Genomic DNA, 25,181 nt, shown 5'->3' on the forward strand with positions numbered 1-25,181 from the left:
AAATATAGTAATACTGCTTCATTATATCCCAGTTGTTGGGTTTACTTTCAACGATTTAAAAGGGTTTATTTAGATGTAAAGGAATCAATTTTTTAGAACTTAAGAATTAACGGCATTCCTTGTTGATTGATCAAGTTATAACAAGACGGCAACGTCACGCATGGTGGCTGCACCACGTCCTTGTAATGACTGTCAGTTGACGACGACGCATCAACTATCATTTTAAACTTCTTTCTGCGCTGTAGCTATACTTCGAAACATATGACAATGCAGAGACAATGTTGCAAAGTCAATTCGTAGTGAGTTTGTTACATTTGTGGGTGCTATATGTTCGGTAAATGTGGAAATGATGCAAGAGTATACTCATTATTTTCAGTGACAACGTTATGGAGAGAACACAAAAATCATGTAGATGATTGCTACTTTTACTCGATGAATGTCGTCGATATGATCTGATATTCGAAAACTAACAGCTGATGCAAGGTTTACAAAGTGCTTAACACCTGATGAAGCCTAACAAGATTTTAGTTCCAATATATCTCGAAATATATTTTCTACATTCAATTCTTGATTATTTCCGACAAAACTTGGGCGATATAAGCAGACGAGCAAAGAGAGCGGCTACACTAAGATAGAGAAAATCCAAAAGCTATACAATCCTAATACGTGAAACCCATCCCAAGCAGGCTTACTTCAACTCAAACTTGTTTATTCAATAATTGACCGTTAATAGTAAAAATTGGTAAAATAATGAATTTATTGAATATTTCGCTAACTAGAACCAATTTTAAAAAACTGACTGCTGATCTGCATTCAAACCTCCCAATTTACTCTACAAACAGCTTCTGGTTTCTCAGATCCAAAACCGTGTATACTTTATTAGTGTTATTATATTTAAGAGAATATTTCAAAAAATTAATTATTTTATTATAACCAAAAACATTCAGCAATTTTTTTATATATGTTTTAAAGTCTCCTTTTGCCAACTAGGAGTTTATCTGGATGGGATCTACAGTTTAACGTGAGCTCCCAAACATTAAGCATACCGACTGGCGAGTGACTAACTTAGAAATCATCCCAGAAGACGTCCGGTCTTACCCAGCCTGGTTACTGGCGTGACTGGGATCATTTTCCTTGTCGGATTTTACTCAATCACAAATATACATTTTCGAAAATACCCCAGCAGGATTTGATCCAGCGACTGTCGCAACAGTAGATGGACCTTCCTGTAGCCTTTACCACTACGCCACCAAGCCGGTTATTCAGCAAAATTGTACACAGCGAAAGAACTTTAATATTAGTAATAAATCCAACAATAACAAAAAAATATAAAACAAGATAAATATATTTTTAAAATATTCAAACCACTGACTCCCGCATGATTTTCAAAAAGAAATAAATCATAAATTTATTCAAATGTTAGGGAATTTCCAAACTTTAAGGCAAAAAAACTCATACGCTAATTAACTACATCAACCGAAAGGAACAAACTCACCCTACGTCGAAACCTAAACAACATCGCCTCTTATAAAAAGGTACGGCCCGTCTTAAACGAAAAGGAAAACATCTTCCCCGTATCAGATACGGAAAAATTGTCCGACAAACTTTTCCCGAAAAGTCCGAGATAATTTCCAGTTCGAAGTTTTTTCCCTCTCTCTCCTACCCGTTCCCGTCTTCGACCGTTGTAAACGGATGTTTTTTATGCCCTCCGAGCTTATCTTTAAGGGCCACTTTAATTGTGACCGGGATCTTCTAAATTTTCCTGGCTCCCTCGCCTTCGAAATTGACGTATTTATTTTATACTAAGCCCCTTTTTTCTTTTCAATTAGGTACCTTTTCCTCGGATTCTATCAGAAATTTAATATTTATTTTCGAGAGCGGAAGAAAAAACGGAAACACTCTGCTCATTAGGTCGATTTTTTCGATAAATACGCCGTGTTTTCGGTGTTTAAAAGGACGAAGCGCCATCTGTCGGGAATGCGGTATGATAGAATCAGCGCGGTAGTCGGAGGAAGGGTTAAACTTGCTGGAAACAATGGCGCTGAGAGTGCGAAACAAGATCCCTATCTGTGTGGATCGATTGCATATGAGAGAGAACGTTCATTTACAGTTATATATGAACCGGGATAACGCACTAGTTTGAATACGTTAGCACAAACTACATACGTATTACGAAAATTAACAAGGCGTTAACATAAGTTATTTAAATTGCAACCACACAAATGAAATTAACTGATATTATGATTAAAAATACTTAAGAAACGTATATAGCACGTAGAGATTAAAATGATCCGGGTGAGTTCATTTGACGAATTGAATAAAATATTCAGGAGCCATCTAGAGCTTGTAATATTCATACGTTACAGAAAATTTTAAAGTTTTATAACCTGTGAGTTAATTAAAATATCAACTTATATATCTAAGTTTACTTTATTTATAAAAATAATTACACAGGTCTGCAAAAAAATCTGTTTGAGCATTTTCAACTGATTCTTATGTATTTTCCTATGCAGAAAATGAAAATAATATAGAAAAATTCATTGTCACATATCGACGCAAAAACTCGGGTTCATTATGCTTGATAATCTTCAAACACTGCTCCGAATCATCAACTCGTCGTTGTTTTTGGTCAAAAGTGATTTCGCTCACTCAAAACAGAGCTTTCTCATACCCAAATAATTTAGACCATGGTATATTTGGTATTTCATTCAATTTCAATTTACGATCATTCACAATCTTTTTGTAGATATTTTAATGTTTTTGTCGGTAACAACCTCTTATGGGTCCATTATATTCACCGTCTTCGGTGCTCGTTTCACCACGTCTAAACTTAGCATACCAATGCTTGATGGTTGATTTCACTGGGACAGTGTCCGGAAACTCGGCATCAAGCCAAATTTTTGCTTGAACTGTAATTTTCCCTTCAAAAAGCAGTATTTAATCAACACGCGAAATTCCTGTTTATCCAATTTTCTCACAATAACAAAAGTTGCTTCACTCAAAAAGCTATAATTCACAAACTAATGATCCGACAGCTGTCAAATTTATACACGCATCTTTTGAGGGTTAGGGTTAACTGAAAAATTTGGATTTAATTCTATTAGCGCCATCTATGTGTCAGGACGAGGACTCGTCAATTGACCTGTTAATAGTACAATATAAATCAAGCCACCAGTCAATCTAAAATATCATATATTGAATTAAACAAGCGATAATCAAAGGGCACCATGTCTAGTTAGTAAGCTAAATATGCAAGATCTTGGTGGTTGGTGATTTAATATCTAAGATATCAATTTGCAAAATAAAATTATCGTGTAAAGAAAATGTAAATGCATAGAAAATAATAAATGGGTACAGATGGTATATAATTGGTAGCATAAGATTCATAAAGTCATGAATTAATTTTAATATATAGATATAATTAAATAAAGAGAAATTGGTATCAATCGAGATCAATATCAATCGTAGAAAGACTAACACCTGTGTATATATTTTCTGCTTTTGGATTAATATATTTGGTTTTAGATAGCAAGTCCCCTTTTCTACATATAACATGCCAATTTTTGCAACTTTCCGTTGCTTTAATTCACCGCAAATGTTTTTATATAATTTTAATATAATATAATTAATTGAAATTTTTTAAATTTTCTAAAAATAAAAGTGGAAATCGTTATTCTCAATTACCCTAATATATAATAAATATTATAGAATTAGTTAAAATGTGGCATTTTAATGCATTCTGATCATTTCTTCATTTTAAAAAGGCATTTATTGAAAAATTATCTATCTGGCAATATATTGACACTCTGTTAAAAGAAATATATCGCTTTGCAAAAAGCTTCTTCAGAATTTCGAAACTGACTCTATGTCTGGTAAATACTACGGATGCTGGAGAACTAAAACTTCCAGTGACCAAGCGTCAATGGGGAAGCGTTAGTAACTTTTAAGTTTTTAACACTTGGTTCATAAAAATCTGCAGTAATGATTTAAGTCTTCTTTTAGCAGCTAGTAATACACTACTTCTGGATATTCCCACCATATGCACAGCAAAATTTTATGACAAAAAATATATCGCTTCGATGTCGATATGGATGGACTTGGACTAACTTATGACTATTTATGCTAGGGATTGTCATAGCAGATCCACTATTCATCGCTCGTCATTACTCGCCACAAAAAAAAAACAGATTTTCTTGCCTGAAAAGCAAAGAAACCACAATGTTCATACGGTTCAAAATTTTATTGTCAGCAAATTCGTAGGTACGCATTTTCCTTCATATTGAACGTTTTTAATCACATCTAAATATCCGTAAAAAGCTTATTCATTATTTACTAAAGTGTATAAAAATTCTTCGACAGTTTGAATTGGGTTTTCGTCCAATAATTCACCATTTCATTATCTTCTAAATTGTTTGATTCACCAGATCGTACTTTATCTTTGACATCAAAATAACCGTTGAATAAAATCATTGAAACTAATACCGACAATTTATATATGACAGAGTAGAATAACCATATGTCCTTTTAGAGTTTCATGTCTAACGTCTTCACACCAAATAACTTAATAATTAATCTATTTTTTATTTAGAGAAATGTCAATACACTCAAATTATTAGGTTAGGTAGTTTAATAATTCGTACATTGATACTTCGGATTTTCACCATATATAACTTCTAGTGCTATTAATCTACTAATAAAAATTGCTAAATTTTAGCGACCACTAAAACCATTCAGGCTATTACATCTATATTATATTCAAAGGTTGGCAACGGCGGATTGGTGCCATGCGTTTCCCGGCTATAAAAGACCACCACGACGACGTATCTCTCTGTTTTTCTCTACCTCTTGTAATAGTACCACTTCCATAGCGTTTCCGTACTTCGTTAACCTAACCTAATGTCCTGTCCAACCTCCCGTCGAACTTATGTAGTAATTAACATCGAAATAGACATGTTTTTATTCAACCAGTGTTTCGTATTCCCGTACGAATTCCTTCCCCAAAAATAATAGTGAGTGTTCCGATGAACAATCATGTCGACAGCCACACAATCCGACCGAGAAGACGAGCATTCCTACAAATGGTGACCCCGACGTGATCGAAGTGCCTTACGGATCAAAATGACCAACAGGATCCACGTGCCCGATACGTTTATAGAGGGATAAGCACGAGAAACTCATCACTATCACATGCTCGACGTTACCTCACGAGACGAGCGCGATGGACGAAGACCACAATAGCTCATCATGCATGCCATCAACGCATGAACACCCTTGCAGCACAAAACGGGACACATAAGGTACCACACTTATAGGTACCCTAAAACAAATCGTAACGCCTCAAGACGAACTATGTCCTGCTACTTCTTCGATGGCAGCTGATCCCGAAAAATTCCTAAGGTTAGATACCAATCTCATAAGCAGTCCCTGGACGATTGAATTGAGGGTGTGCTCAGGAACTAGCACCATATGGAGGTATATTCCACAGTAGCTCCACTAGGAGGAGAGAGATGTAGCGAGCGCTACAACAATTTTGGCCTCCACTATTAAATCTATATTAAGTTCAAAGTTTGGCAACGCCTGGTGGATTGGTATCATGCGGTTCTCAGCTATGAAAGACCACCACGACGACGTCTTTCTCTCTTTTTCTCTATCCCTTGTAATAGTACCACTTTCATAGCACTTCCGTACTTCCTTAACCTAACCTAATATCCTGTCCATACTCCCGTCGAACCCATGTGGTATTTAAAATCGAAATATACGTATTTATTCAGCCGAGGTTTTCTGTTCCCTTGCGAATTTCTTCCACAAATATAGTAGTGAGTGTTCCGATAAACAATCCCTTCGTCAGCCACACATTCTTACGGACAAAATGAACATCCCTACAAAATAACATCAGCTACTTTTGCAACTACATATACCTCAAATAATAATCAAAAAGCTTTACATTCTTTAAAAAATCTATTGAAGCTGCTTCGAAGTTTTGAAGTTACAAGTAAAGAAAATACTGAAAAAATGCCCTTCCTGAAAATCACTGAATGCTTCTTTTACAAATTAATATAATAAAATGGTTATTTATATAAAATAGCCTCCATTTGCAACAGACACGTCAGAGCCACCCATTGACAGAATAAATGTATTTATATTTACAATATAAGCATCAAAATGAGATTGTAACATAATAATATGACAAAATTTAACCATATAAATCATTGAAAATATAAATAACTATAACTTTCATATTCATCATACATCTATTTTTATATACATCTATATGAAATTTATAATCAAATTTAATCGGAAAAAAGGCAAGAATACAATACCAATAATTAATAGAATATTTAAAAGACGAAATCAATTTAGCAAAACCAAAAAAAAATTAGGCAAGACCCAAAATTGTCTTGAAAATACGTATTTTGTTAATGTACTTATACCAATAAAAAGTACAAGACGTTGACGTCACATCTTATACTAATCTTGGGGGGTTGTTAAAAGATCTCTCCAATTAAACCACCCACCTACGGAATTCAATTTACTTTTACAACTCGCATGGCTTAAGTCATAAAACGTTTATTCTCGATTAGTAAAATAGTTCAGAAACTGAAATAAAGCTTATTAAAACGTCTCCCATAAACTCTCAGATAGATGAGATTTGATACCCATATACATTCAACCGACTCTTATTTCGAATCCAACAACCCAATTACGAATTAAATTCGTTGGTATATTTTACATTTTCTTTCTTTCTATATTTTATTTTTCTTTCTTGATAGGTTTCTGTTGTAATTTGTTAACGCATAAAAATGTATTGAGGGATAAAACACAGTAAATAATGATATTATAATACTTTATTATCCTAATATGATTTCATCAGTTGAAAAAAGTATTACGTCACAAATTCTCCTTTTCACAAACGCGATAAAATTACTCCAAACAATTTTTTTTGGAAATAAGCCTACTGAATGACTAAATTAAAAACTGTCATAAAACCACATGATCTTATGCAGTCTGAATACTATCGGTACTGAAACTGAACGTTTCTTATTGAATTTTATACTCTTATTATTTTAACCTCACAACTAGTGTAATAACACTGATCAATATTTTTTGGAAATATAGTAAGCAATTTCGATCTATGAAGAATAAATTGGTGGTCACGACTTATCCTGATGACTTAGCTTTACACTCACACAATGATTCATAACAATAAACGCCGATATGATACGAAAATTTGTTGGAAAAATTCATCTGTGGAATGACATTTCATATATCAATCATTCCAAAACTTTTGAATTTATATATATGCAGGCAAAAGAACAAATAACACCTAAGTTAAATATGCTAGATTAATATAAATTTATGATATAGCGTTTCAACTTAAAGCAAATGTTACACATTACATAATTTCTAAAAAAAATTCAAAGGAAACTGCTAGTCCATCTAGTATTCATAGAAATCTTAATGCAGCTCTTTAAGTGATGTAAGCCATCCCCTCCTACAATGTTAAGAGACATAGGAAATAGGAAGGGCCACTACCACGCCGAAATGAATCATAACTTGTTTAATTCTGGTCTAAAAATCAGTAGTCAAAATACCTGAAGGAACTATCAGCAATTGTTGTGTACGCACCTTACAGCTCACTGGTGGAGAAAATCCGAACCAGTACATGGACAAAGGCTATATTGAAATGAAATGGTATACAAAACATAAATTATGTTTTCAATAGACTATGCTGAGAAGTAAACTATATGAAATTTTTGCTCGGCATATAAACATATTTAGTTGCGTGTTTTGTAATTTACGCTTTTAGAAATAATACTGAAAAATTAGACGGCTGAAAAAATATGATCTTAAACTATCAAAGTTAAGTTCATATGGGGTGTGACAAAGAAATATTACAATAGACATAGAGGTCGAATTAGCAAGAACTATTTGGATATGTTGAAAAAAGCATTGTCTGCAATAACAACTTCGATTTGATTGAATTACATCAGACTCACAGCAGAAGAAATTGACAAATGGTGGAACTTAGAACAAGTATTAGATGGATTGCAAAATAGTAGCTCAGTTATTTACCATAACAGTTATTTAGAAATTGGCAGTAATTGAAATAAATACTTCCGGGATATATGATTATGATGCAATGTTGACAAATTCCAAGACAGGGTGATGAGAGTGGTAATAATTGTATATAATTAATACAGGATATACTGTAATAATAATACAGATAATACAATTGTGGAAAATCGTGTTATAAAGTGTGATATATTCGTATGCATAGATGTGAATAGAATGTAGAAAGTGTTTTGTAGGTATGGCAGAATTATTATAAAGAATTCAGTGATTAAATACAATTTTATCAATAAATATATACAGACGTAGTAAAAGAAGAAGGTAATAAAACATTCAGTGACAATTAACAGAAAATATAGATGGATGAGATATAGAGGTAAAATTTTTAATTAAGTGGACTAAGCCTCCAGAAGATACCACCACAGTAAAAGACGCGCCTAGAGCTCTACCTACAAACTATAGTGGCTTTACAATTAGATGTAGTATAATGTGAAAATAAATTATATTTTATTACAATATCTTATTCATATTAGAATTTTGTTATATGTTAATGCAAAATCAATGCGTCAAAATTGATGCGTCAACATTATGATTTTAAACGGACTATATAATCTATTTCACTACATAGTATAAAACAAAGTCGCCTTTTCTGTCCCTATATCCCTATGTGCGCTTAAATCTTTAAAACTACGCAACGGATTTTGATGCGGTTTTTTTCAATAGATAGAGTGATTCAAGAGGAAGGTTTATATGTATAATACATGCATAATATACTAAGGCAACATTGCTAATTTTAGAGGTTTCTAACGTGATGTCGTAAATTAACCTATTTTTTTAGGCTTATTTAGCAATTAGCAAAAACGCTGCCTAACCCTACGAGTTAGATCAAATTAATGTACTACAGTATTGTACACCATAAAAAGGTCTACAAAAAAGTCCGCGATGGTATATGTTTATCTTTTAGGGATAACCCACATTAACCATTTTTATTGTTTACTTTTTACGTGAGAAAATGGCTTATTTACGAAGCTATTTTAAGCAATACGGCATTAATCCTTATCGAATTAAGTATCTTAAATACAGTGTGCAATTAATATAGATCAATATGGTTCCTTACAGCGTGTAAATTAAACAAATATTTTCGGAGATATTACAAATTTAAAATTTGCGTTTAAAAATGTGTAATGTAATAAAAATTGTATGAATTTAGATATTCCAAAGATAGCAGGAAATCTTCATAGTAAGTATAGGGGAAGAGGAATTGTTTTACTCCAAATTTAATGCGTGCAGGCCAAGGGCAGTAATGAATGAACCAAAAATACTGGATCGATTTTAATCATGTTTTCATTGAGTGACATAGGCATATATATTTTAAGTCGGAGCGGGCCGCTATGTTTTTATATACAACGTTCATATTTTTTCTGTAGTGTATTTAATTTAGTATCAGCATTGCACCCGTGCGAAGCCGGGGCGGGTCGCTAGTTTAATATAAAAAGCTTTTTGAACATCTAGACCAGAATAACCTCTTAAGAGACCTCAGGACCACGCAATATAGAACATATGAAACATACCGCTTCGATTTACAACGACACGCTGAACATTTCTAAACTAATTCCAATCGTACGTTAAGAGCCGACCTAAGTGTCCATTCATTGCCGTGTCGTCAAATTAACAGATGGAAATATTTTTTAATTAAACCTTAGTGGCAGCGAGTCCGCAAAGCCCAAACGTCCATCGGTACTATCGTATTTCACCGAGGCGCGCTATCACAACGCCCGGAACCAAAAAGCGACCGACGGAAACAACGACCCCGTTAAACAAAGACCGTCGACTAGGAAAAAAAACAACAGAGACGGATTATCGGAAAAAATGTTTTTACTTTAACATGCACGGCCAGTAATACCCGACTAGAATTAAATAACGTTTTATTTTCAAGCGTAGAATGTTTTATTTTTGGCGTTCAAACATAATTGAAAAGTGCACAGGGAAATAAAGTCGGTTTATTTAGCCAAGTTGGCTGGTGAATATTTTCCGTTTTTGCGTTTTATTTGGGATGGGGTTTTGGCGGAGGGCGTTCGCAATGGTGGCTCGTGGCGGGGTGGATGGAGGGGGTTCAGGTGAAGTGTGAGAGCGGAGGCGGGCGGGCGTCGACGGGAGGTCCATGGTGCATTATTCTATTTAATCTCAACCTAAGCGGATTGTTCATCAGATTTCGTTTGCCACGGTAAAAACTACCTCCGATACAATGTAGAGTATCAACAAGACTTCGATCAACGATACCGCTCGGAATATGTTTTATTTAGGAGACGGTTAAACATATTTTCTATGGTAAATATCTCTTAACATACTCTAGTTTATATAAGTTAGTTTCAAAGGACAGACAACATAATATGAACAACTGACATATACACAATATTTATTTATTAATAAGGCGTTGAAACAACTTTTGCTTTTAAAACAGCTGCAATTATTTGTCGATTAAATTCGTAACATCTGAATGATTTCTAATGGAATGCTATTCGATTATTGTACTAAAACAACTGTCAATTACTTCAGTGACGTTGGAGATAGAAATCTATTCCTAACTTTCTGCTCCAAAACTTCCAATAGTGGTAGGGGTTCAATTATACTAAGGTCTAACGATTGTGTTGGCCAGGAAACAGATTTCATGATTTTCTGTTGACAATGTTCGACAGCAATGTATTACTCATAGTAAGAACTTCGTTATTAAAGATGTCGAGATATTAATTTGCAGCAAAGCGACCGGTGATCTGAACAAGAGGACCTACTAGGTATCACGATATTTCCAAATCAAAAGGGAACCTATGCCATAATTAAACGTATGAAGCAGGCAGATCAGACCATAGTATGATTCTGGGTTTCTCCACACGTATACCTGGCAGCTTGTAGAAAAAAATGTAAACGACAGTTCATCTGACCATACTACATTCATCCATTTCATTCTTTGATCAACAAGCGACCGGGTTGCATTTTGATTCTTTCGCAGCTTAGCTTCGGCTTCGCAATTGCGGCTGTTCCAATAATATTAGGGCGCACCATGCTATTATTAACAGCTATTATGCTATTATTAATCATATTATTAACATGCTATTATGAAACAGTATTACTCAACTGAATAGTGAATCTATATTCTACGTACTAATACTATTCGCCGATGATACAGTCATTATCGAGGATATTGTCGCTCGTCAACAATGTTTAAGAAACAATATAAACAATAAAACAAAACAATATCTAAGGGATCACTCATTTCACCGATAGTTTCTTTTCTTTTAACTATCGCAGAGACTAAGCATATAATACACTAAAGTATAATCCATACGATTGGCATGTAATCTGGAGAATAAAAACACGCCGCATTATTTACACCATAAGAAATGTGAAGATGTTCTATATGTTATAGTCTATTCAAAATAATAGTGAACTCACATCATCAAGATGTATAATGTATTGCCTATTGCAGCTTGTAAATTCGTTTTTGTACCTGACCATATATTCCTTGACATTTTGTTCTAGTTAAAAAAGACACAATGATGCTTCGAAATATGTAATCGAATCAGCCTGCAAAAGTAGTCCAGTTGTCGAAGGTCTACAAAATTCTTCAAAATATTAGTGATTAAATTTTAGATTTTATATATCAGCAAACGTTGTTTTGGCGCGTTGCTTATTTTTAAAAATTCAAATCATAATACAAATTCATTCAAATAGCTGGCAATTGTTACTCTGATTGAAAATACCGAAGCCAATTAATAGTAACATAGAAACAGATCAAGTCTCTAGTTAATAACTTCGAACGAGCTAATAGTGATGTAAGAATTGGTACTATTAAATATTTAAAGTTACTGGAGTGTTTATTGTAAATATTTTATGTTTAAATGAATGAAATATTCCAAATGATTATTTGGTAGATATAAATAAAATATTTATATATTTATGTCGTGTTTTGTATTATTTATTTATGTAGATATAGACCTGAAAAAAATACACTTTAAATCAGATGATTGAAGAATATGGCCACAGAGTCTAACGTCTTCTTCCCTATCACTGCGTAGAGAATCACATCTAATTATTATGGGATGTGATAAAGAACTAATAGAATAGGCATGCAGGTCAAGAAAGAACTGTTTAGATATATGGATACTAGGATGGTTTATAATAACAACCTTCGTTTAACTTAATTGTTAATTAAATTTAGATTGGAAATTAAAAATGCAGCTGTACCCATTTAATATTAACAGTTACCAAGAAAGGGTGACGAGAGTGGAAACAACTATAGATTAACATATTATAGGGTGTGAACGATTTATATGAATTTATATATGTGTAATTATTTAGAATGTACATGAGCATTTTGTTAAAATGTTTGAAGATGGAATTAACACTAACTATCTTGCAGATATAACAAGTACATCAGGGAGAAAGTACGCAGTGATTAAATATAGTTTCACCAAGAAAAATGACAAAGGTAGTAATAAAAGAAACATAATGATATTAGAATGACTAGAAACGATAGGAAACAATAAAAAGGTAAATGCGTTCTAATGAAAGTAAGATACATCACGTGGGTATAGAATTATTAATTAAGCAGATTAAGCATCTAGGGAATACCATAGGTGGTTTGAAAAGAGTTTAACGTAGATATAACAAAACAATCCTAGCCTACAAACTATTGCGGCTGTAAAATTAATTGTAGTTTAAATTTTTAGATAATATATGCATTAGATGTACTATAATATTAAAATAATGTATATTTTATAAAATGTTCGTTTCATTATTTTATTTACATTAATATATTGTTATATATAAAAGCCAAAATAAACTAACAGTCAAAGTTGATGAGGCAACATTGCGACGACTTGAATTTACAAATTGACATGATGACGTAGGTTCATTTCTACTTTGAATATATTATAAAATACATGGTGTTCATATTATTTGGTATGTCAACTGTATATGAAGCTCGATGACATAATCCCCAGACTTAACATTACTCGTATAGTCGATAATATTATTTCAGGCAACTTATTTACACAAAATATATAATATATATAAAACGAGATCAAAAGTGCACTACCGAAACAAAGTTTGACTTATTTTTCTGCCTCTAGGTGGAAAGATATATAAAACCAATGTAAACGAGAAATTTGACATAGTGAATTGTCTAAAATAATGCTGAAGGAAAAACATTTTATTTATCCGATTGAATATATATTGGGTTTTTGAAAACATGTTATTAATTAGTCATTTTCCGTGTTATTTCCAAGAACATTTCAATATTTTCTCTAGCATTGCTTAGAATTTCTAGTATTTTTTTATTATGTTGAATATATTTGGTTTATATGCCATACTCTGTTTTAGGATATGGCGATTCGAATGCATTCGATAGAATGCATAATTTTTCAAGGTATCTTTTATATGTTAAAAAGCTTAAAGAGTCAAATAAGAACAATTAGGTTCATAGTTTGTATTTTAAACGAGCTGGCTCTAAAGCCAAATGAGAAAGACCATTGTTAGCAGATGCAGTTCTAACTTGTAATTTAAATACTAAGTCCTTTATACAGGAAGTAAAAAAACGAAAATGTAGATATAAGTCCCAAATTGCCATCTACAAAAGTCATTTTGTTTATATTAATGGAACACGAATCTGCAAAATATCAAGCGAGTAAGATCTTTTTTTAAACAGTTAAATACAGCTTCTTTTAACACTTCGATTCAGAAGCTCGAAATTTTCTGTTCTATACCAAAATTATATACAAAATTTAAAATAAAATCCTTAGTAATATCTTATACCAGAAAATACTCCTAGTTTTTATAATAATTGTTTGTTTCTGGGAAATAGAAAAATCAATAAACAAAGTTAAACAATAGACAAGTTTACTTTTTCTCAACGTTGAATAGAAATATTTATCAAAATTACATAAATTACTAATGAGCAACAATGGAAAATAACTTTTAAAAAAAATAAAATCTATACACAAAACTGTCCAATAACAAAGGCTCGAGTTAATATTAAAACAACCTTCAAATGAATTAACAGTATTCTTTAAATACAGTTTAAAATACTAATAATATTTGGAAATAGAGTAGAGTATAACAGCAGCTGTAATAAAGCTGCTAACTACTACATCCACTTGTCTATCGCTGAGATACTTATTCTATTAATGAAGAGCCTTAATTAGCAATTACTTCAAGTCTCTGCAAGAACGTTCGAGATAAAGATCCTCCCTAACATGGAAAATTTATATGCTCATCAATTACGTTTTAATTATATACCAAGGTGTACACGTCAATATTACCACTGTTATTTTAGGAAGCCAAACTACGGTTCGGGATTATTCTTTTATTCAACTTCATATAGATTATATTGATTTTGTATTTTTTTATTATAATGGAAATTATCTCAGTTATATTAGGTACGGTATTTAATTTTAAATGATTTTATTTTGAAGCAACTACTTATTATAATTGTCTACTGTTTTTAGTGGCATTCTTTCTGTTTTTTATGTTCAAACAAATTACTATGTCAGCTTTATAGGAAGGTACTGTGATATACTGTGATAAAAGACTCAATATAGGTAAAAAATTTATCCTAACATAGCTGAACCAAATTCTAGAATAATAAGAACCGTCTGTTTCTTTTTTGCATACAAGATATTTCGATTTTCAAAATCAACTTTTGATAAAATTTGATGTTAGGTAAAGAAAAAGAAAAAAGAAAAAATATTCTTACTTAAGGACTGTTATTAATTGATATGGTTCTAGAGACATTGTATATAATTGTGCTAGAGGAAATTCTAAAGATTGTTAAGATTTTTATGTAAATTTTAGTAGTATTGTCTTCTGTTTAATTTCAGGTTTCATTAGTAAACGCATTTCTTAACAAAACACTAACGGAATATTGCAGGTAATAAATAGGTTAATTTGTGGAATAGAACATAATAGAGAAAACTTGCATATAATTGTAATTTCTTATTTCTTGGTGAGTTGAAATGAAAGCCATAGAGGGAAACTAAAGATACAAAGATTTCTGCAACGGTTGGATCGAAAAACGAAATAAATAAGCAAAGAACAATGCTATATTATTTAAAAATTTTGGTAAAGAAATTATTCTTTCAATCAGCCTAATAATTCAGTATTTATTGTTTTTGTATGAGTGATGTATGAGAAATATGTATAAAAGATAAATACTAAATGAGTACATAAATGAAGTAATGAAAATATGCAGGAGTTAAAATGAAACTAACTATTCCAAAACTGTTTTATTCATATATTATGTTCCAACATAAAAACTGGTATTACTTCATTTATTATTCTATACTTCATAGAAAAATCATATAATAATATTACTTATGAAAATTTGTTATAATGTGCAATGGCGTAGTAATTTACACTTATTAATACTTTGTTGATTATTGGAAGCAATTTTGAAAATGTTAGAGAGTGATATATTTATTGTTTTAATTAATGTTATGTACCTGATCTCATTTTGAAAATACTGTGAAAACAAGTTTTGGTAACATATTACCTTAAAATTAGTCTCAAGAAACATGATTAATTACAGCGCAATCACTAGTTATTATAATAGTAATAAATTAAATTAAAATCTTTTTATATAAAAAATTGTTAAAAAGTGTTCCAGAAAATAACATTCAATATATTATGTATACCTACATGTGTTACTAATACGAAATTGATTTTATAGGGAAATGGGCGCTTGGGATATTTTGTGATTTAAAATTTTGCCGACGGGTAAAAAAGAGACCGTTTTATAAAATTGGTAAATTAGGTTGGAATTTTTGTGAAAATTGTTAAACGAATTTGCGTCCGCGTGCTGAACCCAGTTAAAGTCGGACATAATTTAATAACTTTTTGCACAAAAGGCGAAATAAACAAACCGTTAAAAATAGACAAGCTCGTAATAAGCCCTCACAGCTAGGTCTGATTTTTTTATCTCGATTTGCATGAGTAATTCTTTTAATTGTTAATTTATTGTCCACTTTTTAATGCCTGATTATTATTGAATACCGAAATTTATCAAATATATACCTAATATTTATGATTTATATTTTAACCCATTTCAAAAAAGGATGTATGTTCGCTTGTATATATTTTTTAATGTATGTTCGCCGAAAATTCTTCTTTTATTGGAAAGATTGAACTTTCAGGGAGGTTCCATTAGAACCAAGCCAGGATCTGTTGAAGAGAAATCGAAAGGAAACCGTCACATTTCAAATACACGTACAATATTGTCACATATATTTTATCTAAAATAATCAGATATTTGGGTATAATGTTATTGCTAAACTGATGTGACGAAAAATCAGAAGTAGTTCGGTGTAAAAGCCGTTGTGTTTCCTTTTTAAGCAACTTTGTTGCTAACTGTTTCTGTGGTGTAATGGTTAGAACGTTAAGACCACACGCGGTGGTCGCGGGTTCAATTACTGACAGGGCAGTAATTTTTCTGTTCTAGTTTGCTTAGAATATTAATATTAATGTTGGTTCAATTTTTTTTCTAAATATTTTATAGAGTCTTATGGTTTTCCTAGATATTTAACCTATTTATAATAAGCTATGCATCATTAACCTGGACACTAATCATACCCACTAACCAGTGATCACCTTAAAAACCAACACGAAAGACTCTGACCATGAATCACCATGGCTAGTGATCTACTACGCTGATCTATTTTATCTTGAACTTTTTTATCTCAGCTTACCTGTCGCAACAGTCCTTTGTTAAATAAAACGAAGAATTCGAACAGTGTTTACCAACGAATGTATATTACATGTTTCAACAGTACTTTTCGTCGGGCTATGTAAAAATAAACTTTCTTCGACACTCTTTTCTTCGGTGTTTGTACAAATTACTGTCAGACTGTCTTCTCGTTGTGGATGCACAGTGTTTTATCGTTGAAGCCCCCTCGGGTTCTTGGTGGTGGTGGACAAGGCTGGTCCAAGAAACCCTTTTCTGTAGCCCGATTCGCTGAGAATATCTGGGTGGGATTCTTCCAGCTAGGAACTTCTCATGCTGATAAACCGTGCGGCTTTCGGGCTCTTAAAGAATTCGCAAAAGTTTCACGATTTCGGGTCTTCTTGATATTTATGGTTAGGCGCCATAAAGAGTCCTCTACCAGGTCTGACATCCGACACATTTCATCTAGCCTCGGTACCTGAATCCTCGTTATCCGAAACACTCGACAACGAGCTGATGGGAATCATCCTTGTTGAACACGTCTGTTCTGTTTACTTGGTATTCTTTTGCCTGTCTATATTCACTAGACGTTTAATATACTGCGAACGTTATGTTTTTATCAGGTCATAATTCTTTTCCATGTCATATATATTAAAAAATTCAGTTAAAAGGTCTAACAATAGAAGCGAAAGAATTCTACAATTAGGGTAACTTACATTTTACAAGGCTGTCCCAACCATTCATAATAAATTTTCATCGCAACAAGTACATTAAAATTTATTAATTTAATTATAATATTGATTTAATAATAATCGGTTATGGATTAAAGGTAATATATAATTTTAAAATTTTCTTAGTGTTAGATACACTGGTATGTATCTTACTGAAATAAATATTGTTCATAATCAAAAAAATTCAAAAGCACCAGGCTATAGCATCATGAAACAGACAACTGAACCGAACTAATAACCGAACAATTGCTGAAACATCTACAAATAAAAGCAACCATAAAAAGGCAATTATAAAACTAACCAACTTTATTAACAGGTGCTTGTTTTGTTTGTTAAAATTATTGAAGTTTATGATTCCGAAGCGTAGAAAATCACTAAATGAAGTAAGATCTTATTGACTAATTTAACTGCTACCAGTAATATCCAAACTACTTAAAAACCTCCGGTTAAAAGGTTCAAACCAATCAGAGATAAATATAATACCTGCATATTATTTTCACTTCAGTGGTTTGATGAACAAACATTCAAAATTGACCGGGAACATATAATCGCAGACGTTGAAAGACTGCAAGCCCTCGATAAAACAGACACATGTATTCTTAAGATATTACCAAAGTAATTCACTGAATTTCTACATCTCAGCCAGAATGTTTAGAGATAAAGAAAAAGAAGTTGGCTCTTAAGTGTTTTGTTTTCTGTTCTTTACCTAATATATGTACATATTAAATTCACATAAAACAAAACATCAACGTCATTTAATTATTTTCAATGATGCTGATTATTTGTTAGCAAAACAAGTAATGTCCTTAAGTCCTATGTCGGTAGTCCTATGACTGAATGTCCTTGAAGAATGGCCTTGGTCCCAATGAGAGTATCTTGAATGGAAATAAGTACCTTGAGATGAATCTTCGAGGAATGAAAAAATTCGTTGGAATGAGCATACCCAAAAGAAAGGAAAATAACTGAAATTTTAAAAAAATATATTGTTTATTTGGAAGATAATCTAAATTATCCATATATAATAAGTTGCTATATAATAGTAACTATATGGACCTATAAAATTCCTTCATGATTACATTTTACCAAAAGTAATATCAACATAATTCAAGTATTTCAAAATTCCTGAGAAGAACGGACACGAAGACCTTCGAATTCCAAATGATACAGAAAAACAGGTTAGCAACAATACATGGGGAAAGAAAGATAGCGAAACTTTTGGATAACACTGAACTAGAAGGAAGGCTGGGGAGAACCAAGCCGTGTGGTCTTATGTAGTTGTGTACTGAAGTACTCTAAATCGTAAAACCTCTGAAAATTGCTATTAACTTTTATATTATTTTATTAGAAATTAAGTAAAGGCCACTGGGCCTTCCTATATAACTATATATTTTTTAGTCACTGTTGTAACAAATTGTAAGTTAGTCGACAACTACAAGTTAACCAGTAATAATATATTAATATATAAAAAACATATAATGAAAAAATTTATTTACTGTATCCTAATTGGTATCTATAATTCATCTACCTATACAACAAAAAACTCGACAAATAAAGTAGAATATCTCGAGGAAGTACTTCCAATGTACCTTTAATTGATTTAATATTTAAGTTTATTAATTGCTTTCTAGCTCAATATTCAGTTTAATATAATTAGTTAGTTTAATATATTGTAATTATTGCTGCAATAGCTCCATCAAGAATAACCCTTGCAGTATTGTCGATGTTGATTTTGATGTTAATTGTTAACACTTTATTCATACTGAATTATTAAAATTGATGTACTATTTATCACTATAGCAAAGTTTGAAATAAAACGACTTCTATAGTTTGATCATAATTTCATTTTATATGATTTGCATTTTCTTTTCTTTTTTCTGAATCACTTATATGACTTATACAGATTAAAGTTATAAATATAAAAATTAATAGAAATATTTTGGGTCCCTTCGGGATAATCTTAACCCAACAAATTTCTCATATACGCTTTTTTGCTTCTAATAGCCTACTCGACGAAGTCTTAATTAATTTCCGCAAACGAATTACAGTTTTTAGCGATACTTTTAGCATCATGAGAAGTATGAGTTATTATATAAATATATCATGTTTTTGATACTGTTATGCTTTAACAATTAAAATATATCAACAATAATATTGAGTAATACCTCCTTTGTACGTTTTATGTATCATAATTTTATACATTTAAAGTTGTATTTTTAACTTAATATAGTCTAAAAATATCTAACTAATGCAAATAATAAATTACATTACTTTTTAGTCAAGTTTAAATTTGTTCGAGAATTCCGATTTTAAATTGGAATATGCTACATATTTATTTAAAAACAACGGAATAATAGAGCAGATAATACAAAAAGATATACAGCAATATCAGAATCGATAATATTTACCAGAAAATTTCCATATGCATGTATACATGCCTATAATTGTAGTAAGAGTATTTATGACGTCAATTTATGTTCAATATTCATATTGTGCTTTACCAGAAGGTTTATAATCTAAAATAATAATTCGAAAAAACATATATAACATAAAATAACAAAACTTTAAATCTTCATTTAATTGTTTTTAGTGATGCTGATGATGACCGAATGTCCTTACCTGATAATTTGAAAGGTAAGCTACCCGTTAATGGGTCGGGATGGAATGGCCTTGGTCCGAATGGGAAATGATGAAATCCAGCCTGACGTGTCTTGGAGCGTGGCTCTCTTGGTCCGTCTACTGTGACTTTTATGGCTTTGTTATATGTTGCTACTTGAGGTGGGCTCGTTGATACGATGATGGTAAGGGTAAAACTTTTTCCTGTAATAAATAATATCTCATTAGTAAAATAAAAGATTTTACATCATGTTATCGCAAACTAAATTTTGAAAAATATAATAAACCAATGAAATTAATTTGTCATTATAAGCTCAATCCCATATAAATTATTATATAATTAGAGTACAAGTAATAGAAACAAATATGAAAATGACAAAAAAATGCACTGCAAAAAATATTGCTGATAGAGTTTTATATATTAACCGTGTTAACGTAAGTTTGTTCTGCAATTTGTTTAAATAAACTGAAAACAACACCAACATGTTAGATTCAGAATTAAAACATGTGTATTTTATATCAGATTTAATTGAGAATAACAACCTATAAAGCAGAATTTGTTCGGTAGTATTATCTGTGATTCCAAATTAATTCCAACAAGTCGCCAAACTTTTTTCTTTATCCTAAAATGACTGGAATCCGTGTTATCGCTAAAGAATTAAAAAACATTGATACACAAATAGTTATAAGACTAAACCAAAAAATTTGAACCTATAAAATGCACACTAAATGTACAAGAGAAAAATATAAATATAACTAACCAAGGAAAACCAAATTACTTGGTCTTTCATGTGAAATGCAGAAACGGTTAATTAAAATACCAGGAAGGCAACAATAACAAAACACCACAACTTATAGTTAATAATATTACTCAAAACACAGTATCAACTTTAAAATATACAACCTCTGGAAAATCGATTTATTATCACGGAGTAACCAATATTTTTAGATGTTGCTAACGCTTTCGATAAAGGTTGGCATAAAAGTTTAAAGTTTCATGTTTCTTTCTCCCTCACTAATATTCAAAACATCACAAAATCGGCCGATACCTCAAATAAAGAAGATATCTACTCTAACTTCCGAAAAATATAAGCAGATAAGTCATAGAAAAGTGTATTGGATCCCGTACTTTATCTGCTGAACAAGTCTTGATATTACATATGCAGATGACACTGAACACCTAGCAATTAGAAATTACAATAGAAATAGTTATAATGCTGGACAACAAAATCGCATATCGATATGAATCAAAATATGTCAGCGCATATTTATTTTACCAACAATGGATTCAAGCATAAGCTATATAAGTAGTCCATCAACAAGTAAGCCCGTACCGAAATACAGCCAAATATATTGACATGACTCTTCATGTTAAACTCAGGTGGAAGAGACATTTTAAGGAAAATATGTTACAAATTCAAGCTAACATACAAAAATGCACTGGTTACAGTATAAATATTCAGCCTTGTCAGAATATAATACGCTTTTACTTTAACAACAAGTCTTGAAACCAGCGTGGTATTATGAAACTTGTGGTCTTCAACACTGAAGTTATACCCGCCAAAGCAAGAGAAATATTATACAAAGATTTCAAAATAAGGTACTGCGAGATATTATGGACTTGAAGACCAGACTGATAATCGGGCAAGGTCTGGAGAGTACGACAGGTGCAATAATATGATCCATCCAAGTGCTTACAATGTTCCTTAAACCGGTTTAGCTTTATGAGACAGCACGTTATCGTGCGGTAAAATCACTTTACCGTATCTTTGATTCCATTATTGATATTTCTCGATCAAAGCATGGTTCAAATTGATCATTTCTTGTCGGTAAGGATCAATATTACCTGTTTCATCAGATTTTAATTGCTCGTAATATAAGACGCCACTCTAATCTCGCAAACACAGAGACTTGCGATCGAAAGCGATTAGCCCTTGGAGAAGATCAACCGGCTTCGCCAAATAATAAAGTAACTTTTTAATACTGTTTTTGTAGTACGATTTGTCCTTTGCTTCAAAATAGGCCTCAGTTTCGGCGATCACTTCTTCATACGACGAATCGAAGAACTCCAGATCTGGAGAAAACGGTGGACGGAAAGCAATTCGAAGCCCAATTCATGGATTCTTGCCATCGTTTTCACTGACTTGTGACACGGTGCCTTGCCTTGGAGAAGCAGCACTTCTTTTCTTCAAATGCGGCCGTTTTTCGGAGATTTCGACCTTCAAACTGTCTAATAACGCTATGTAATAGTCGCTGTTGATGATCCTTCCTTTTTCGATCTAGTTAATGAAAATTATTCCATGCGCATCCCTAAATACAGACGCCATAACCTTGCCAGCCGACTGTTGCGTTTTCCTACGCTTTGGAGCGGGTTCACCGTGTGCAGTCCACTAGGATGACTGTCGATGGGCCTTCGGAGTGAAATAATGGAGTTATGATTCATCCATTGTCATATATCGATGCAAAAACTCGGGTTTATTACGCTTGATCATCTTCAAACACTGCTCCGAATCATCAACTCCTCATTGTTTTTAGTTAAAGGTGAGCTCGCGCGGCACCCACTTTACACAGAGCTTTGTCATACCCATATATTCGTGAATGATATGATGTACACATTAGATGATATCTTTAGAGCGTCTGCTATTTTATTCAATTTCGGTCATTCAAATTCGACTTGTGGATTTTTTAAATGTTTTCGTCGCTAACAAGCACTTTTGGGCGTCCACTGTGTTCACCGCCTTCAGTGCTCATTTCGCCACGTTTAAATTTAGTATACCAATCCTTCATGGTTAATTTTACTGGGGCAGTGTCCGGAAATTCGGCATCGAGCCAACTATTTGCTTGATCATCTTCAAATACTTCTAACCCTCAACTCATCGTTGTTCTTGGTCAAAAGTGAGTTTGCGCGGCACCCACTTTGCACAAACCTTTTTCATATCCAAATATTCGTGAGTGATATGTTGTACACGTTCAGTTGATATCTTTAGAGTGTCTGCTATTTCATTCAATTTCAATTTACGGTCATTCAAAATAATTTTGTGGATTTTTTTAATGTTTTCGTAAACGGTGTAAAAACCTCTTTTGGGCGTCCACTGCGTTCATCGTCTTCGGTGCTCATTTCACCACTTCTAAACTTAGCATACCCATCCTTGGTGGTTGATTTTCCTGGAGCAGTATCCAGAAAGTCGACATCAAGCTAAGTTTTTGCTTCAACTGTATTTTTTCAATTCAAAAAGCAATATTTTTGCAACACGCAAAATTCCCTTTCATCCATTTTTTTCACAACAACAAAAGTTGCTTCACTCAATATGCTATAATTCACAAACTAATGATCCGACAGCTGTCAAATTTTTACACGCGCCTTTTAAGGGTTAGGGCTAACTAAAAACATATGGATTTAATTCTAGTAGCGCCATCTGTGTGTCAGGCCGAGGACTTTTTAATCGGCCTGTTATGTGTCAAATCATAACATTGCACACTTAAGTCTAGCCTCCTCTGTTAGAAAAGCCATTAAAGGCTTTCCGGTACTCCTGGTAGCTTATTTTTAATTTACACTCAATTATTGTTATTTTAAACCTAATACGTTTCATAACTAAATTTACTACATTTAGAATATTGTGTAAGATTTTGTTTGGTCAGAAATTGATTATCGTTCAAATCGAGAACAGAAATAAATAAAACGGATGTAAAATCACCTTCTCGCGTCATACATTATCGGATTTGCAACAATTATTAATCACACCATTCGAATTCTCACAAAAGATCCGTGTTTGCCGCGCTATCGAAACAAAATGACACTATTCCGTCGCTAATCAAAGATCTATTTAATAAATCTCTTAGATCGAGAAGGGACGCGTTGCCGTTGGCGATGTCTTTTCGGCGTGGAAGTCCGACGATCGGCGACCCGATCGCCTCGTTACGGTCCGGCTTTTAATGCGACAAAATACGAGCGGATCGCCGATAAATCAGGGATTTGTTAACTCTCAGGTATAACTCATAGATTAGAGATCGAGGCGAGCTCGAAAGCAAACAACTTAAATAGTAGTGTTTGCTTAGCAATGTTGGATTTTAATTAAGGCCGATTGCATACCGGCCACCGTATTTTATGCGGTGTAAAGGCCGCGGCCGCGAGATTTATAGGCGGTGGGCTTTCTGCGCGGCCAGACGGTTGGGGTTACGATATTCGTCGGTGCCGTCTATTATCGGATGTTGATTTATCGATACCAATTTGTATCAGTTTCGACTTTTCATTGCTAATAACTAAATTTCTAACTTGTTTATCACGTGTTCTTCTTACCGTTACAAATTCTCTAGTCATTTAGAAACTAAGCTGTTGTAATATATAATATTAGTACCTCATTAAACATCTTAAAACTATACTTTTATATGAATAATAAACATATATGTTCGTTTGTCTTGCTAAAACTCGACTTGGCTAATTTTTTATTATTTTTAAAGGTTCAGCGAAGGTTTATGAGAAAATATGTAATAACTGGGAGGCATATAGCATAAAGTATATGTAGAGGTTTTACCTAAATAGGCGAAATCGAGGAAGTGTTTTGCGTGGTCCAACCAATGCTGGCCCTGAGACCACTATTTTCAATGGTTCATTTTAATTTCCTTACAAAAGCATTTGATTGGCCAATGTATATAACCCGATTGTTTGTTTCTATGGTTTGCTTAGGATTTCCATTCCGCCATTTCTGTGTGTCTGACATTGAGTACGATCAGCATTTTTAATTATAAATCTACCTATATTAAGGATGTGTATATGACTCAACATTGCTTTACCTGGTAAGTGTACATAGTGTATATAGAGAATTTGTATTCATATATATTGTTATTCATAGGAATACAACAGAAGAAATCATGAAAATATTAGCCACCCTTTAAAACCAAAATGTCTCCAAATTGGGCGGTGGCAAAATTACATTGAAGTTAAATGTGATTATACTACATGAATAGTTTATGGTACCTGTTAAAAAGTTGCTTGTAAAGTGCCATCAATTAAAAACTTAATTAATTTGGAAAGATTATTTTATTTGAAACAAATC

At 32.5% G+C, this 25,181-nt stretch overlaps 1 protein-coding gene across 2 annotated transcripts in view; it reads right to left on the reverse strand.

Annotated features, from left to right (window-relative positions):
- Positions 1–25,181, reverse strand: part of LOC143195344 (uncharacterized) — a 72,823-nt gene that overhangs the window by 14,690 nt on the left and 32,952 nt on the right. For both annotated transcript variants that reach the window (XM_076403621.1, XM_076402824.1), the window contains exon 3: positions 20,131–20,331. In XM_076403621.1, the coding sequence (XP_076259736.1) occupies positions 20,131–20,331 (201 nt within the window). The remainder of the gene's footprint in view (positions 1–20,130; positions 20,332–25,181) is intronic.

The sequence above is a fragment of the Rhynchophorus ferrugineus genome, unplaced genomic scaffold (genome assembly GCF_030347505.1).
Source record: "Rhynchophorus ferrugineus isolate W39M unplaced genomic scaffold, kcgeb_rfMv2 rfM1, whole genome shotgun sequence".
NCBI classification, from domain to species: Eukaryota; Metazoa; Arthropoda; class Insecta; order Coleoptera; family Curculionidae; genus Rhynchophorus; species Rhynchophorus ferrugineus.